Source organism: Lepisma saccharinum, chromosome 8, assembly GCF_977018435.1.
Source record: "Lepisma saccharinum chromosome 8, izLepSacc3.1, whole genome shotgun sequence".
NCBI classification, from domain to species: domain Eukaryota; kingdom Metazoa; phylum Arthropoda; class Insecta; order Zygentoma; family Lepismatidae; genus Lepisma; species Lepisma saccharinum.
In genome coordinates this window covers 94330755-94349133 of record NC_139236.1, presented here as the reverse complement: position 1 = coordinate 94349133, position 18379 = coordinate 94330755, and the positions used below count along the sequence as shown (strand labels likewise).

At 38.7% G+C, this 18379-nt stretch overlaps 1 protein-coding gene across 1 annotated transcript; it reads right to left on the bottom strand.

The window, feature by feature from the left end:
- Nucleotides 1–811: 811 nt before the first annotated feature.
- LOC145991318 (BOS complex subunit NOMO1) lies at nt 812–17980 on the bottom strand. The gene is made up of 10 exons (XM_083127324.1): nt 17766–17980; nt 16000–16099; nt 10848–10976; nt 9640–10212; nt 8569–8737; nt 7343–7622; nt 4351–5631; nt 3278–3464; nt 2375–2458; nt 812–1539 (listed from the first exon to the last, which is right to left on the bottom strand). Exons 1-10 carry the CDS (start codon nt 17900–17902, stop codon nt 982–984), a joined length of 3498 nt encoding a protein of 1165 aa, XP_082983450.1. The 5' UTR covers nt 17903–17980; the 3' UTR covers nt 812–981.
- Between the last annotated feature and the right edge of the window lie 399 nt (nt 17981–18379).

Below are 18379 nucleotides of genomic sequence, written 5' to 3'. Positions count from 1 at the left end.
GGAGGGGGGAGGAAACTGAAAATTCCAAAGAATTTTTAAGAAAAAATGGGGGTCGACTATAAGCCTTTTGGAACCACTAATGGCACTTGAACAGCTCGTTCCCACAAACTAATTGACGAAGTCATATAACAAACTTCACAGAGGAAAAAAGCCAACTGATGCACGCACGAAACAACAACCACCACCGCTGAGCTACGGGATGTTGCTAGAACGATAGCCAGGAACGGGGTGACGAAAGCATGCCCTTTCTTGCATCTGCGGCACCTTTCTATTTTTTAGACAATGCAGGTGACATTGCAGCAACTTGAAAAACATGTGCTTGGCAACAAAGACCTATTTTCGTCTTGCTTTCGAACTTTTCTTTGTAATAGCGCAGTTTTCCTCAACCCCTCCCCCCCCCCTCTTGTGGCGACATGGGGAAAACTCCTTGTGACCTTGGGTACAGAGAAGCAAACTTTTTACCCATCTAGTTTCCAGTGGTGGAAGAAAAGAATTGCTAACAAATCTGGTCTTTGTTTGTCTGAATTCTTTTGGATCGAGATGCTTGGGATGCAAAAGGTTAAATTTGAAGCAATATTTGCTTATGTCTACTGGTAAGGATACATTTAATATTTACCCCACAAGAGTTCTCTCTCTCAACTTTATGTTCACAAAAGATCATTGTCAAGCACATCGTTACAGTTGTTCACATTTTGGAAATGAAGAATGTGGTAATTGATCTTGGAAAAAATACTTACGCAGAAAGAAGTATGTACATTGTTTGTTGCTTTTTATAACAAAGACTTGGATTTTATTGTAACATTAACATGAAAAACTTCAATTATTATTTAATATCTAATTTTAATTACATTTACATGAACAAATACTGTATAAACAATATTCTCCCTTTTTCCACACACACATTTTACACAATAAATACACTCACTGTCTTTTTTCCTCATGTATTTCACAACAAAGTGAAAGAATGTAATTCTCCTGACACTATGTCTTTCTAGGCTTCACTTTCCTCTTTCCAATTTGCTCCACAATCACGGTATCCCCACCACCATTGTTCCTCACCGGGGTCACAACCGAGTGCATCATGACGCTCACCTGGCTAACAAAGGGGAGGATTTTCTGGTGGTTGAAGGCTAGTATGAGCAACATCACAATCAGGGGAAGTGCAAAGTATGACCCCTGGACCATATCTTGTTCCATAGGCTTCAGGACTGGCTCAAATTTCACTTTGAGATGCTTGTAAGACACGTTGGCATGGAAGTGGATCACGATGTTCTCGTACACATAAATGGAGCGTGGAAGGCTGGACTCCAGCTGGAGGTAGTAGCTGCGCCCGTCCTTCAACAGGGCTGGGAAGAAGATCAAGGTGCTCTGCTCCAGGCGGACGACATGCAGCGGAGAGTCGGGAATGTCTTCCCTGAAAAGCTTCATTTTCAATGATTTCAAGTGGTCTGCACTGGTGTACACTCGCACGGTCAAGTCCATTTGATTGAAGTATCGGAACACAATGAACTTCATGTCTCTCACATCTTCTGCTTTCACCTGGAGACAAAAAAGCACCATCAGTCACAACTGACATCATATGGACAATGGTTAAATATATAATTTCATTCAAACATCCCCCCCCCCCCCAAACAATCAGCATCCTGTAACCATTGCTGCTTTCTTCTCCCTCCCTTAATGCAGTGTTCCTCAGTTTTGCTGTTCTACTATGTTTCTACCAACTGCTTGGTAGAATTTTTATGGGATAAAGTTGTCTGAGAGAAACGCAATGTTTGGAACAGAATAAAACAATGTGACCAAACAAGTATCTCAACAAGGTATTGACTGAAATGTCACAACTAGAATTCAGTTGGTCACAAGATCTTGACATGCAGTAATGTTTATTTCAACAGATTTCTACTTCAGTCATTTTATGGTACATGTTCTACTTCTGGGGTTAATCGTGACAATAAGGTAAGGTAAGTACCGTGCCATGAAGGCACATTTAGGGGATGTGGAGGTAGCACCCCACCCACATTCTCGATCTGCCAGTTTGGAGGTGATGTGATCAGCACCATGCTCCAGCCACCTTTACACCCCAGTTGAGGCTAGGTGAGCCCCAGAGCCACTTTAAGCAGGCTCAGGGATGAGGCCAGAAAAATTCCGACATTAGATCACCTTTTATGTAATATATAATACAATGAAAGCCCGATTTTACATTTTCTGTATTATATATTCGATCTTGGTCGCAACATAGCAAAATGTTATAAAATTTTGCATTTTCCCACATTTTAAGTTTCAGCTTGCTCCCCTGAAAAACATAAAATTGAGGTTCCACTGTACTTTGAATATAATCAATGTCCAATGTAAGAGGTAAGTGAACTGATGTACACACCTTGACTCTCCGTGACTGAGGGGTTGCACGTTCAATGTGGGAATTAACATCGTGTCCCTGCTTCAATTGCACTTCGTACTCACACTGCAAAAAAGACAAAAACAGAAACTGATATAGATTCCAACATATTTTGGTAATAACTATGGGGCATAAATTAACAAAAGTGTATTTTCTCTCATATAAGGAAAAACAATTATTTAGGCTGTGTTTGTAGTAAAAGGACTTCATATTCTAATTGTGATGAACCAGTAGGTTTTTGTTCATGTTGGCAAATATTAATTTTTACGTAACGAATGTTCCATTTACTAAGGAGAAATTCTATACATTTCCCTGCTCCCACAATAGCTGCAGATCCTTGGTTTGAATTTCACCGTCCCCTTTCCTCCCTAGCAACAGGGATTTTCTCCTTTATGTACAAAAGAAAGTTAAAGCAGGGTTGTTAAAGGTTTAGGAATTTTATATAAATTCAAATCTGGTCCAGGAGAGAAAACCAGCAAGTGTAAATGGGTTGTAGACCATAAAGAACCTTTTTTCTGAATCAATTTCAATACAATCCAGGAACTGCAATAAAGCAATACACAACTTGGACTGAATTTAAATTGTGTGAGAAAAAAGGTTCCATTCCTGTTGCGGAACTCTGTAGAACCCATTAGAATTTACGGGTTCCTGGACCTTGGAACAACCTTTAACCCCTTTTACATACATTATTCTCACTATTACTGTAAAGTTCCCTTTCTCAGAAATTTATATTCCTCCTCATATTACACTTAACCTTCTTGATTATAATAAAATAACACACCACAAAACTTTTTCTCCATACAGTGGTGCCTTGAATAACAAATGTCCTGGTCCCTTATTCACACGTTTACTTGACCTATAGACATAGAACAGAATGCTAAGTACCTTAGGCTGTAAGCCTCTGATTCGGAAGTGGCCGTTCTCTTCGCTCACACTCTCTTCCTGCAGTTGAACACAGTAGTCGGCATCCGTGCCTTCGGACAGACCCACCACCTCCACAACAATCCCTGGTTCAGGCTCTCCGCTCAAAGATGTCACAGTTCCAAAACAGCTGAATGCTACCCTCTGGCCCCTGTAAAAAATAACATTATTATTCCATTGGCCACCAAAATTAATAGAACCAACAATGATGATTTGTTTTGCATATAAAGGAATAAATGTTTACTGCATTTTACGTACCTTGAAACACGAAAATAAGAGTTTCTAATTCATACTTTTGTACTCACTACAGAGTACTTGAAATTCTGAAATTAATCAAGTGCTTCCGACTTCAAAGAGCTTTGTTACTTGCAACAAAAGACTTAAAAAGTTTCCTTGTTCTACTTAAAACCTGAAACAAATTACAGTTTTTCTCTTTATTGCAAGATTGATGGCTATGGGTAAAAAGGACAGTTAGCAGACCAAAAAATTCACAAGCACATGGGTCATTCTGCACAATTTCAATCAATTTTAAATTAATTTGCTGCTTCACCATTATTAAAAATATTACAAATTTAACCACATATTTCATTATCCTTTAAGTGTTACAAACCAATATTGACATTTTTCAAGGCTTGCATTTGGATCTGGTGGCCATTTTCAATAAGCCACATACATATCCTAATTTTAAGGTTTTCAGACGTTTATGAAAGTTGCTGTATTTTCCATTCTGTAATTCCAAATGTAATTATTAAAAAAAAAAAAAAAAAACATTTTCTTCAGAAATAAATGCTCTTCTTTTTTGTTCATAATACCTTTTCTCTTAAGATTATACTACAATGAATCTCATGGACATTTTTCACAATTTCTAATTTTTGGGGTAGAAAATAACCATGAAGGAGGACACAACACCCTAACTTATGACATATTTGAGATGCTTGGGGGGCCTTTTCTTTTCAACCTTTAAAAAAAGAATTGTCACTGACTAGGTGATATAGGTAAAAAAAAAGCTTAAGCTGTACAAGTTTGGCAGTACTTACTTCACTGGTACCTGCACTGTTGCTCCTTCCTTCACTTCGATTATCTTTGACGAAGGATGAAACTGGTATTCCTTCATCATTGGCCGCAAAAAGTATTCACCAGGGCTCAGTGACTTGAAAGACATTTTCCCGTCTCCTCCTGTTTGCGTGTTCTGTCTGTAGCTGTCGCCACCTGACAATGAAAGGAGGACTCCAGGCAAGGGCTTTCCATCATCGTCCACCACTTCCACTATTATCTCTGCCAATTTGTATGCACCGAACGTGCCATATTTCTCAAGCTGCGTCAGCACGTAGCCTTCCTTCTCTGCAGAAATGGAATACCTCTTGTCGCCATGGAGTGGACCCACCACATATTTCCCACTGCCGTCAGTTTCAATTACAATTGCAGCATCCAGAGATTCGCTGGTGATGGTGATGGCAACACCTGCCAACGGAGGGGTCACATGTCCAGATATGAAGTGGCCCTTTTTTGCCTCAAATGCAACCACGTTCATCATGCAGTCATTCTGGACTGTAATCTGAACTCTTGGTGGATAGAACAACAATTTTGTGGTTTGTGGTTCCAACGTCAGCATCTCGCCAGGAGTTCCCCAAAAATCAAATAAGTATTCATAAATCCCATCTCGTAAGTTGGGCTTCAAAGGACCGTATCTTGTGGAGCTTCCATTTTTAGCTTCAATGTTGATGTAAATGTTCGGATCTTTCTCCTTAGACAGCACGGATCCAGTTATTAAATGAGCAATTGCCACGAGTTGAACAATGGAAGGTTTCCCAGATTCCCACTTCACTCTTGGCACAGAGTACCTGTGGCATCCAACTGGGGTGAACATGTAGGTTCCAGGGTCCGAGATGCAGGTCTTCGAAGCACCTTTCTGGACGGTCACCCTTCCCATCTTCCCACGATCCGAAGTGAAATCAACGTTGGTCTCGTGAGATGAAACGAACGTTACAACGAAGCCAGTATGTTTAAAAACCAAACCACTAGTTTCTGCTGAATTTACGGCAACCTGAAGTTCCTTGTGGTCCCAGCACCATTCTTCTTTCTCAACGTGGAGTTTGTAGTTGCCTGGAAGAACATCCTGGAACGCAAAAGCATCCTCCTTGGTGGTGGTCGTCTTGGGTGAGATGTAGGCATCTTCCATGGAGGTCAGGACAACCGGAATTCCGCTACAAGGACTCATGCACTGGACTTTCCCTAACACTTTGCCTCGGAGCTGAGTAAATTCAATGTTACTAATTGGCTCATCCTTAACTTCAACCTCTTGAAATGTAGGAGAGAACCTAAAATAAAATTCAGTAATAATTATTTCCAATTACAATAACACAGATTTCAAGCATTCCAAATACATAAAACTTGAAATACAATCTTCTTCACAGTATTTGCCAACCTCCGTGGCAGAATGGTTAGCAGAGCACTCTTATGATGCCAGGACACCCAGGTTAGAATCCTGGCCTGAGTGTGGGCGTTCTTTGTGAGTGTTCCTTCATCATGTCATCACTCATCCTCATATTTGTGATTAGCCAAAAGTGGCAGAAAGTGAAGTAAAATAAAACAAAGTAATGAAATCAGGGAGGAAATGCAAAATAATATGTAGCATTTCTTCAAAGATGCACACACAGTAGGATAACATTTCTCACTCCTCTTGCCTGTTTGTCGCAAAGCGGGAAACATTTCAAGAATTCCAGTCACCAGAACTAATTCAGGAGAAGGATATCCGGATATTTTACAACACTTTTCTACCTCCAAACGTAATTGCAAGAATGAGAATGGCTGTTGAATGGATGAGAAAAAACAAGATACACCCACTAGTGTACATGGAATTTGCTTTTGGAGGAAGCTCGAATTGTGCATTCTAGGCAGAGGAGGAATACACTATAAAATATTTTGTACATTTCTTTTAAAAAGGTTGTTAAAAGACAAAATGGTAATTGGAAGCAATTTTAAGGGGGTTTGCATTCACCACTTTGGTTTTTCCCAAGTTTTTAACTGCTTTCATTTTAACATTTCAATTTTCTCAGGATTTCAGTAGGGGCTGTATCGCCACCAGCTCCTCTTAGTGTAAGCCAGTGGATGCAATCCAAGGTTCAAACCTGCAACTTCTTGCTTCGTAATACGAGGCGTATTCGGAAAGTAAGTACCGAAATGGTGTAAAAAATAAAGTAAAATAGTTTCGTACCGTTTTTTTTTTTCCATTGCATTCTACAGACCTTAAACTACTTTTCTACGTAGTTTCCACCATTGTTCAAGCATTTGTCGTAGCGTGCCACTAGTTTTTGTATCCCATCATCATAGAATGTTCCCGCCTGTGACTAAAGCCATCCATGCACTGCTGCTTCGTCGTCGTCATCCTCTTCGAAACGCTGACCAGCAAGAAACTTCTTCAGATGAAGAAAGAGATGGTAGTCACTTGGTGCCAAGTCAGGGCTGTTTGCGGATGGACAAATTATTTCCAGCCGAATGATGTGATGAAATTTTGAGTTTGTTGGGCCGTATGCGGACGAGCATTGTCGTGAAGCAACACAATGCCTTCGCTAAGCATTCCGCATCTCTTGTTTTGAATTGCACGATGCAGCCAGATTAATGTGTCACAGCAGGCATCTTTGTTGGGGGTCTGTCCTCTAGGCAAGAATTCAACCATTCTTGCCTTGAGGAAACAAATCACAGACCGGACTTCACAGTCGGCAGGCCGATTGATTTTCTTGAACATTTCAAACCTTCAGAAAACTACGAAGAAAAAGCATGACCTGCTCCCACGCGTGCCTGTGGCTAACTAACAAATGAAGGACGTCGGCGAGAACTCACATGGTCGCGACTGCATCGCTACAGCAGCAATATTTGCAAACGGTACTTACTTAATGAATACGCCTCGTATGTTACACTTACCACTCCACCGCGGAGGCTGGCAACTTGAAACTCCATGAACAACATACTCTAATATGCATGATATCATCCAACCAATTCAGGATTAAAGCTACGTAAGCATAAACTCACTTAACACCCTTCTTGAGCTCCTCGCTAGAGACAACCACCTGCAGCTGGTAAATGCCTGGAGCCAAGTAAGTGGTGAAGCTCCCCGAGCTATCTGTCTCCACCACCGTCTTGTCCTTCAGCCGGGAGGCGATGGCTACGGAGCGTGGCCCCTTGTAGACTCCTGCCGGAAGCTGCTCCTGCACCACCTGCCCAATCACCCTGAAGCTTGCGGCCACCACGTCGGGAAGCTGTGGGGTATTTGGTGTGATCTTCATGGAGACTTTATTAAATTTAACATCATCTGAAACGGCATGGAAAAGAAAGGTAGTGTTCAGAATGTTCCTTGCCGTTAACTAGTAGCACAAACTTATGGCAATAAAAACTGGAAAAAGCAGTAAAAAAAATTACATCAGCAGTGCAAAACACATTGTAAAAAATATATTTTTTGACATTATTCTGCATGATAAATTAGCACAACATACAAAAATGACTATTGGAATGATTATGTACTTTCTGAGATGTGTAAATAACTTTTGTGCCTAAGTCTATAATTTATTTCTTTAATCTGAAAGTGATTTGAATCATTAATAATATAAAAATCTACCACAGGACTTAAATTTAAATTTAACAGCATTGAAAAATTTAAATTTAAGTCGAGCAGCCTTGAATTTCATCAATCAACTATAAATTTTTATTCTAAATTAAGTTCTTTGTTATTGTCTTTGTTGCAACAGTGTTCATGTTATGATCTTTGATGTGGCAAAATCAACCCTAGAGGAAGGGCTCGGGTGTAAAACATGGTAAGTGACATTTTGGTCATTTCTGAGTTTATTCAGAAAAAAAGGTTATTAGAAGCTATACTGTAGATAAATTGTTTTCGTATTATGTTTAACAACTTCACAAGGCTTCACTGAGTCCAATGCAAATTGTATGACATGGCAATTTCACTCAAAAATTGAAGGATGGCACATTTTACTTTGTAACTTAAAAAATTACCAAAATGTCACTTTCCATGTTTCTCACACCGAGCCCTTAAAATAATTCCTTCTAAAATTAATGCATCACATGCATCAGTAGAGCATCTAACAGAGAGTAAAAAAATAGTGCAATTGAATGACTTATTCTCTCAGCATTTTTAAGTATTAATTGAAATGTAACATTTGAAAGTAATCTCAAGAATATTCAAGTGATGGTATGGTAAATGTACTTTAGAGGGAGTGGAGAGTTTAAAAGAAAATCACTTCTACCTGAAACAACATTAAGGAAATAACTGCCCGTCTGCATGTTCTCCAGTTGGTAGCTTCCATCAAACTTTGTCTCGCACTGGAACTTCCCGTTGACATAGACCTTTGCTCCTCCAATGCCCCTTCCTCCTGGTTTCGTTGTTACTCTTCCATTCACACTGAAGCCTTTTACCTGCCACAAAAATTGCACCCTTCAGTTGAAATCCTACCACTGCTCTATTACAAGATAACTGAAACTCTGATGGAGAGAGAAATTTTCCATTACATCTTGTACAGTAAAATTATATATACACTTCAAACTATAAAAGGAAGGTTACCAATTACTAAATTTCTTATGCATGTTTCAATTAATGACTTTTAGAAGTAGTATGGGAGAAAGGGAAGGAGTTTCGAATACTGGAAATGAGTGTGGAAGTTTAAATACTATTAAAGTTACAAGAAATTATGTCAAAATGTTGGTAGCACAAGTGACCACAGGCATAAATTTGCACTGTAAAATTTTTTGTATACACGGAAAATGTTGCATACACACAGGATTGAAAGGCAACCAATCCTAATCAACTCAAATATGTATATACTTATTAATATTACAAGGATGTAAAAATGCAATTATAATGGTAAGAGCACTAACCTACACATGTAAACAAATACGAGCAGATTGGAAAAATCATTCTGCACAGGAGATGCAGTAAGTAATCAGTCTGTGCTTATGTGCTGATGCTATTGGAATTATATGTATGTGTTTAAGTACATTTTATGCTTGGAAGGGTTAATCAAGAGTGAGTCTACTTTTAAAGTGCAAACTACCTCCACCAGGAGACTGAACATTATTGTACACTTGATTGCATTACAACTACACCATCAGGCAGGAATTGGAACTATGCACCGGCACTTGGACTAACGCTCTTCAGAGGTCCAGAGTTTGAATCCTGAATTAACTGCAATAACAATGTCTAATGCTCAAAAGAATGTTGATGTTCAAAAACAAATATCTGGGTGCCTACTGACTCAAAACATATTACATTGATGGTAATTCCACAACTCTATTAAGTTCTTCTCAATATATATACTCACCTGAAACTTGGTTGGTAGGGAGATGCTATCCTGCAGCACTGAGAAGTCCAGCTCGGATGGCCTCACATCGAACTTTATGTTCTCTCCCTCGTAGAAAGGAATGACTTTGTAATTTCCAGGGGTGAGAATCGGAAACTGAAACATTCCTCCGTCATCCGACACAGCATGGCATACAATCTTCCAGGGGCCAACGGGAGCTTCAAAGCCTGGTATCGGGCTCCTATCGCATCCATAAGCAATGTTTTCGCCACCTTCTTTCGAAAACAGAACAAAACTCACTCCTCTGATGGGTTCTGCATCGCTCGTAACGTACCCCGTAACGTCAAAGCCAGCCACCACGAGCCCACTCTCGACGTTCGCATTGTCGTTTGCAACGTTTACAGCGACCCTGGAGTGGAGCATCTGCCATTTGGGATGAGAGGCTTCGACCACGTAGCTGCCTGGGAGAACTGGGGTGAACAGAAACTTTCCACCCTTCTCTGTCGTGGTCTGTTGCAACACTGCATCTTCCTTTCCAGTCCTCAAGACAACCTTTACACCAGCCGGACCATCGCTACTGCCCTGGCTTAACACCTAAAAACAAAGGGCACCTTGATAAAGACATCTTCAGTTGACAGCTGATAAACATTACATGCTACATTAAAACAAACTTAAAATCTCACTCAGCTGTACAAGAAAGAATAACAGGCCCAATAAGATTTTTAAAGTATCACGGAGAGAATGGAAAGCATTAAGAATCCTGGAAATGTGTGTGGAAGTTAGTATGAAGTTCAGATAAATTAACCAATTCATGTGAAAGGTGTAAATAGCACTAGAAAATTATGTCGTGAAAAGTAGGTTGTACAGTGACTGCACTTATAATTGCTAATGCATGGAAAACATTGTATGCACATGAAGGAGATAAAAGGAAGTGTGGAAATACAAGCCAACGAAACCAAATTATCTTAACTTACACTGTAAGCATAGCAGTGTAGTTATGCCAAGAGAATCAATCCTAGCCCACCTAACCTACTCATACAAGCATATTTCTCAGCTGAATGGGAAAAAATATGTTCTGCACAAAAAAAAACATGCTGAAGAAAACATACTGTCACCTTTCAACATAGCTTTCAAAATATTTGAGGCATTTGTGACATGTTGCATACTTTCAGGTTTCTATGCTGTACTTTTGTAAGTGCTCTGATAATTAGAAAACAATGTTCATGTACCTTTCCTGCAACAGCGAAACCCTTGAATTGGAAGTTGATATCCTTTCCTTGGCTGCACGAGTCAGCGGTGCCATCCACAAGCAGGTTCACATCATTTGGTTCAAAGCTCCACCCATAGGGAGGATCGATCTGAAAATGTAATTGTTAAGAAATAACATTTGACATGCACAGGGTGGCTACTCTACAACTCACGATAGAATTTAGTATAAACCTAGGCACATTTTCGACAATTTCAAGGCACGAAATAACAATTAATTTGCATCAACATTTTACACTGGTACAAATAGTTCTTTACACTTCTTACCAAGTGTGTATGTGAATAATGTATTAGCCCCTCTGAGATATAGAAAACAAATTGTTTCCTGCTGACCTCACCAGCAGAAAAAATAGTGAATTAATGCAAGTGTTTTCAATGATCACGACCATCTTCCTTGAAATCTGAATAAACAGATTATGTTGAAGATTTCCAAAGTAGTAATAAATTGTTCATTAAGCAGAGATACCATATCGACCAACCCAGACTCTATTTTTATCATCTGAAGTCATGACCCCACCCACTATCTGACGATGTATCAAAGCAACAATATAAATCTTCAATGAAGTTAAAGGGCAACAGCAAAAAAAAAAAAAAAATGGCCCCCTCAAAAGTGCATTTTGAATTAAGTATGGTTAATTTTCATGTCACTGAAGAAAAATGATGCTGCTGCGACGCCAAGGGTCCCGGGTTCGAATCCCGGTCGGGCTTAGTTGTTTGTGAATGTCCTTTCATCACTTTCATCATTTCATCCCTCATCCCCATCTTCGCAAATTAGCCAAGAGGCACAAAACGCGAAGTAAAATAAACTAAATCAAATCAAATCAGTTAGTAGGCAACCTGTACATGTGTGAAATTTGAATACAGGCAGTTACAACATGATGTAATAAACTTCCAGAAACCTCACATTTAGGTGATCTACTTCAATTTATATTTTCATGTTAGCTCTGTTGTGCTTCCAAAACAAGAATGTCATTTTAACTAAAATAAGGTAGAAGGAAGTTATTTTTTAAAAAAATAACAACAATATAAATTATTTTATTCGCTATTCATTACCTACACAGCACTTTCTTCCTTATTACAAGTTTGTGGAGCATCATCACTGGCAATAAAAAACAAAGAATGTGCTCCTTAAGGTATTAAATAGTGGTTAAAAAGTATTTTCCAGGACAAAGTGTAAAGTTAATAAAAAAACCTCATGTCACAATATACATTACATTTGAAATCAGGACATTCCTGTCTCAGGGACATTTCCCCTGCCCACCCCTCCCCCCTTCTCTCTCACACAAAGTAAAAAAAAGGTAAAGTGCTCCCCTGTGCTTAGCACAACGCCAAGAAGGCATATAGGGGGTGTGGGGGTAACGCCCCACACTTTCATGATCCGGTCGTGAGTGGGGGTGATGTGATCAGCATCATGCCCCTGACCGCCTTTACCCCCCAGGGTTTCGCCCAGGTACCCATGTTATTCGATGCTGGGTGGGCACCGGGGCCGCTTCCATCGTTAGAAAAGTTCCCGGATTTGAACCGGCCAGGGATCGAACCCGGGACCTTGAGCATGGTAGTCAGACGCGTTACCGACTGAGCCACTATGGCCACACCCTTCTTCTCACACATGCAAAGTAATATTTGCAGCTGGATTGCAAAGACTATACCATGTGAAGTCTCAAACACTGCCAAGAAGAGAAATAATTCACTATGAAACTAAATTTATATGTTCCTTGTTATTATATTAAAGTTCTACTGTAACCATTCTTTGAGTACAAAAAGGTGTATTCAAGTTCAGGTCCAAAAGAGGATGATCAAAGAAGAAAGGAGTGAAGAATTTAGTTAACCTTTAATGGGCAGAGCCCTGTGTGCTTTTCAAACTTGCTGTGAAGTACCAAAAAAAGGTAAAATTTTAGTATGCCCGAAACATATTTCTTCAATTTTACAGGAGAAAGCAGTGGAGGCTGGTAGCTAGTATGAAATCGAAAAAAAATCGCTAGCATATGTCATAGAAATTGAATGAAAGAGGTAATTTTAATGGAACTTTGTTTACTAAAATTGCAGATAAAAATTAAGAGTTCCTAAGATTGCTTTATTTTACTTCGCATTTGTACTGATTTTGGCTAATCGTGAAGATAAGGATGAGTGAACACCCACAAAGAACACCGATGCCCAGGCCAAGATTCGAACCTGCAATCCCTGGCATTGTAGCATGCTGTGCAGAGGTTGGCCAGAGTTTCTAGGAAATAAATGCGACTATTAAAATTTAGACACCTGCCACCTTTACCATTTCTTTGATATTTTTAAATAGAATTGATGTTTAAATCTGGCATGGGACAGCCAAGTTGTTTAACTTTTAATTTAATAGCGTATAGTACCTTGGAAAACGGTGTATGTAATAATGCTATAATCTGACTCATATTTCCTAACTACCCTTCCTTTCACACACCATCGGACACTTTCACTTCACTAAAAAGAAAAACACTGAACAATTAGAGACACCGAGTCGATCACGGTATTCTCGCCTTGCTTTGTTTATAACTTGCAACCCCAGCACGGCAGACGGTACATCAACAATCGGTGTTACTAACAACTGAAATATGATTATCTGCTAAATGAACTGTAGATCCACAATTTTTAGAATTCAATGCAAAATTATATCTCCAAGTGAAATTCTTATACTGATAGATTTTCCATGTGAGTTTTTACAAATATTAAAGTAAAAAATCCCCTGGTGATGCAAATTCCCTTTGATATTTAGGCAATTCTTTTGTACAGAAAATGTCTTCAATGTTGTCAACGTCAGTTGCAACACGAGAGTGTCTGTGTGTGTGATAGCAAGGGATATATATTTTCTTAAGGAAGAAATCAATAAGAAAAAAAGTCTGGATGGCTCTTTAGATGCATCTAATTAAATTGTTATATAAATTTGGGTAAGATATTACATTCGTTCTTGCCAAGTAGGCAGGAAAGTATCTTTCTCGCGAATTACTTCTCCAACGAGTATTACAAATCGTTCAGGATTAGTCACTTCTCTGTGAAGTTTGCAACTATGTCAACAGAATGTGAAAGCTCTCGCGTCATGCCAGTCGAAAAGAGGCATGGCCTCGCTTGTTTCCCGTGGAGAATTTTTCATGCCTCCGCGCATAGGCCAGATTATGCTGGCCCAGGGCAAGTGAGAGAACAGCTGGGGATGCGGCGCAGGAATTGAGGCGGCTGTAAGCTCGGACGCTTACGAGATTTGAATATCCTCGTTCGTAAATGTATTAATTTAACTATATTTTGGCAAAGCAAGTGCTTTTTCTTTTTCTGAGAGCAGAGCCACGGCACAGAGGGTCGCGCCGCTGCTGGGAGAAAGTACTTACCGAACTGACTTTCAGTACACGTGGAAGTGTTTTTTCCAATCGCTTAATTTATTTCGCTAGTAAATCATGTATTTTTGAAGATTAATGTCTCTCCAATGCACAAAAGCTGTTGCCTCTATGTCCTTCCACTACGTGAATCAAATGTTGTGTGAATTCAATGATGTAACCCCCAGTCAGTGTTTCCAACCACACCATTGTTTTCCAAGATGACAATTTTAACTATGTTTGCCTAACCTAACCTAACCTTGCCATGCATGGTTCGTGGGGCTATCAGTGAATGGTTCATGGGGCTTTCGAACCTGGAAAAAATACAAAATCAGTAACACGAAAGTAGGTATTTTTCGATGAAGAAGGTTGCAACACTGCATAACCACTGATCATGGATAACGCTAGTCAGGAATTCTCCGCCATATTGTGTGTAACGCAAGCGAAAAGGAACAAACAAGAATTACTCGTTATATTGAAAATTGAGATTATTTGCGTGAAAAAAACGAAATGGAACCTTCAAGAATCCTTAGGAATGCAGAATACGTAAGTACCAATGTGAAAAAGAAGAAAATAAAGGAATTTCAGACATTTCAGGGATACTAAACTTTTAATCCAAAAATAAAAAATAAAAAAAAATAAAAATAGTAAGCTCGAGACCTAATAGTCGTAGAGAGATGAAATAGATTTTGTTTTCTTTCATAAAAGCAGGGCTTTTTTTGGAGGTAAAATTTATACATTATGCTTCTCAATTATGAGTGTTAAAGGAAGAGGAAGAAGACAAAGATGAAAATTTTGATTTGATTTGTTGTTTTAAGTCCACTTTATGCACAGTAACGCTAATCGGGGCTGGACCTACAGTTTTAAGTGGGATCCGAACCACTTGTGCTACCACCTGGTATTGAACCTGAAAGATGAAAATTTAAATTTTCCAAAAAAATTGGCATATGGCATGCCTCTGTGGCCCTCACAATAAGACTAATGTCAATGAAAAATGTAGTATGTGGCAGCCATGCCAAGTTTTGCTGAAAACTAGCTGATACTTTCTTGTAAAAAAAATAATAATAATAATAATAATGTTTGAGAGCAGCAGCGTTGCCAGCTAACAGAAACAATTTCCTGAATTTTGCTTTTACGTTGGCCCTGTGGATGCTGGATGAACATAATCTGGAAGGAAGAGTTACAAAAGACCACTCTTTGACTATATGTAATGCCCGTGCCACAATGGTAATCTCTGCATTAATTGCTGCCACGTAGCGCAGGAAAATTTTAAAAAATTGGGCCTTTGGCCGCACGATCGGCCCTGGACTCCTAATTGTCACTAATTGCTAAAGTGTTGCTTTTGTTCAATATTTCTTGTAATGGTGAAATATATCAGAAATAAGTAGTGGTTTAGCTCTTTATAAAAATCTATCCCATAATATAACAAAGGCCTCCCAATAGCACAGTGGTTCGGATCCCACTTTAAATTGCAGGTCCAGTTCTGATATCCTTACTGTATATAAAGTGGACTTGAAACACAAACTCGCTTACTCACCCATAATATTTCAAGGGTAAGAATTGTTTCAATCTCCCCTTGTTAATAATAGTAACAATGGATATGTTTCTTAATTTGAAAATGTCGTACCTTTATATGTATTCTAATGAAAAAAAAGAGAATTAAAATATTATGTGTAGTTTTCAAGAAATGGTGCATTAGTTTGCTGCCACCCATCCTCATTGGAAATACCTGAGCAGGATATAAGTATCCCATCCGTCCACTAAAGGATAAAGCTGAACGTACCTTGAGAATATATTCTCCTTTATCATATAAAGGCAGAAAGTAGTATCCATTTGTTGGTGCACAATCAGTTTGATATTTCAAACTGCCTTGCTTTGTGTACCTAAAATGAACAACAGATTCAAAAAGCTATTTCAATCACTCCATGATGAAACACATCATCAAACATGTAAACAAAGATCTTTTACAAATACAGATATATTATAATTTTCAGAAAAAATTGCATATCAAAATACAAAATTAGTAAATTTACTACCATAAAGTGTTTAACAAAATGTTACCTAAAAATTATGGTAAAAATGTCATGCGGGAAATTGATTTCTTAAAATTTAGAGGAGAAAGTACTTACGGAATTGAGTTTCTGTGTAATTTTGTTTTCTCGCATTTTTCAAACTATTTTGCCGCTAAATCATGTATTTTTCTATAATAATGTCCATCTGATGCACGAAAGCTGTTGCTTGCATTTCCATCCATGTACTTGAACTGGATATTGCGAGCATCTGATGACGTAATCCCCGGTAAGTGTTTCCAAACACAGTTTTTTCACTATATTGCCCAACCTAAAGCAACCTAACCTTACCGTAATGGTGCGTGGGGCTATCGTGAATGGTTTTTGGGGCTATTCATGGATAGTTATAAGATCCAGAATGGTTTTTGGGGCTATGCGGGAATTTTTCTGTTAAGAAGGTTGAAACACTGCTTTGCCATTTGAAACACAACGCTAGTCAAGATTTGCCTGCCATTTTGCTTGTTCAGGAAGAGAGAAAAGAACGAACAATAATTACTCGATATGTCTACAATAGATACTAATTTCGTTGAAAAAAGCTAAATCCCTCGTTAAACAATCTTTCGCAATGCAGAATACGTAAGTACGAATGTAAAAAGTAGAGAATAAACGAGTTAGAGCGATTTCCCGCATATGACAGTTTTACCAAAATTATAAAAGTACAGTTACAGTCAAATAAAAAATGTATATTAAATTGAAATGTGTAAATTATTGAAATAATGTAAAAAATCAAATACAGTACTTAATTTGGTAACACTTTACTATACCGGAGATGGATTTCTTCAAATTTACAGGAGAAAGTACTTACGCAAATCATTTTCTGTAGCGTTGTAGATGTTCGGGAATGTAGTTTTGATCCATTTTAATGCGAATGCATGTAGTTTTCTACGAAAATCTATTTCCGACGTGCTATTGCTGCTGCCGCCATTTGCTTTCTGCACGAGAGCACAATACGATCTCGTATTGTCCGTATATGCTAAATTGAACGAAAGGAGTGCTAATGGAACCTAACCTAACAGGCCTAACCTAACCTTGTAGGCATACCTCGTCCCAGTGATGGTTCGTGGGGCTATCATGAATTTTTGGGCTAACGTCAATGGTTTTTGGGGCTGCCCGTGGAAGGTTTGTGGGAAATAAGGAACAACAGTAAGTACTCGTTATTGTAAGAAATAGACATTACTTTCGTTAGATATTCATTATTTCACCTAAAGAAATGTTCCACAATGCAGAATAGTACGTTAGCAATGTAAAAAATTGCGAAATAAATCATTTATAGGTGTCTCTGGTATAGTAAAGTAGTACCAATTTTTCTCCACAGAGATGCAAAATAATCAAACTTCAAGAACATAAAATCCATGGAGTGAAAACACGTAAACAGATGTCTTAATATTTTATGTCTTAATATAATAGACTATTAGTTCCCTAGTCTTCAAATGCAGAAACTTTTCAAAATAAAAAATACAACAAAAAAATGGTAACTCACAATTTTACTTCTACGCGAGAGAAATTGATGTCGACATCGCTTTTGACAAATCCACCACAACCTAGTATATCATCAGCCACAACGTGCCAAGCAAAACTAGGTAAAAACAGGTATAACAATTCGTTTCTTAAAATCATCTTTCGAGTTCCTGGCACTCCTATTACATATTTCTAAAACGGCATGACTATATGCGATAGAAGTGGTGTTAGTGAATATTTTCCGCCCTTCTTGCCAAAAAGTATAATCTGTGGTATAATCCTATTCTCGTTTCTTGCATAATAGAATTGTACCGGGTGTGGGGCACGTCCAGTTGCTATCACTTTGCGAAAATCAGTTTTTCAAACATGCCGGTTGCACAAATTTAACCATCCTAACCAACTTGTAGGCACTATTTTCAGTTTAAACAATTATGACGTTGTTAGATTAGGCATTTAGAGAAGGCCCGTAGCCAGGCAGGGGCCAGAGAGGGCTCAGCCCCCCCTGAAACTACCGTCAGCCCCCTGGCACAGAGGTCAGCCCCCTTGACATTAGGTAAAACTATTTTGTGTAATTTGTTTGCAGTGAAAATGTAGACAACAGAAATTATTTTGCTCACAACTTTGGTGAAGGATAAA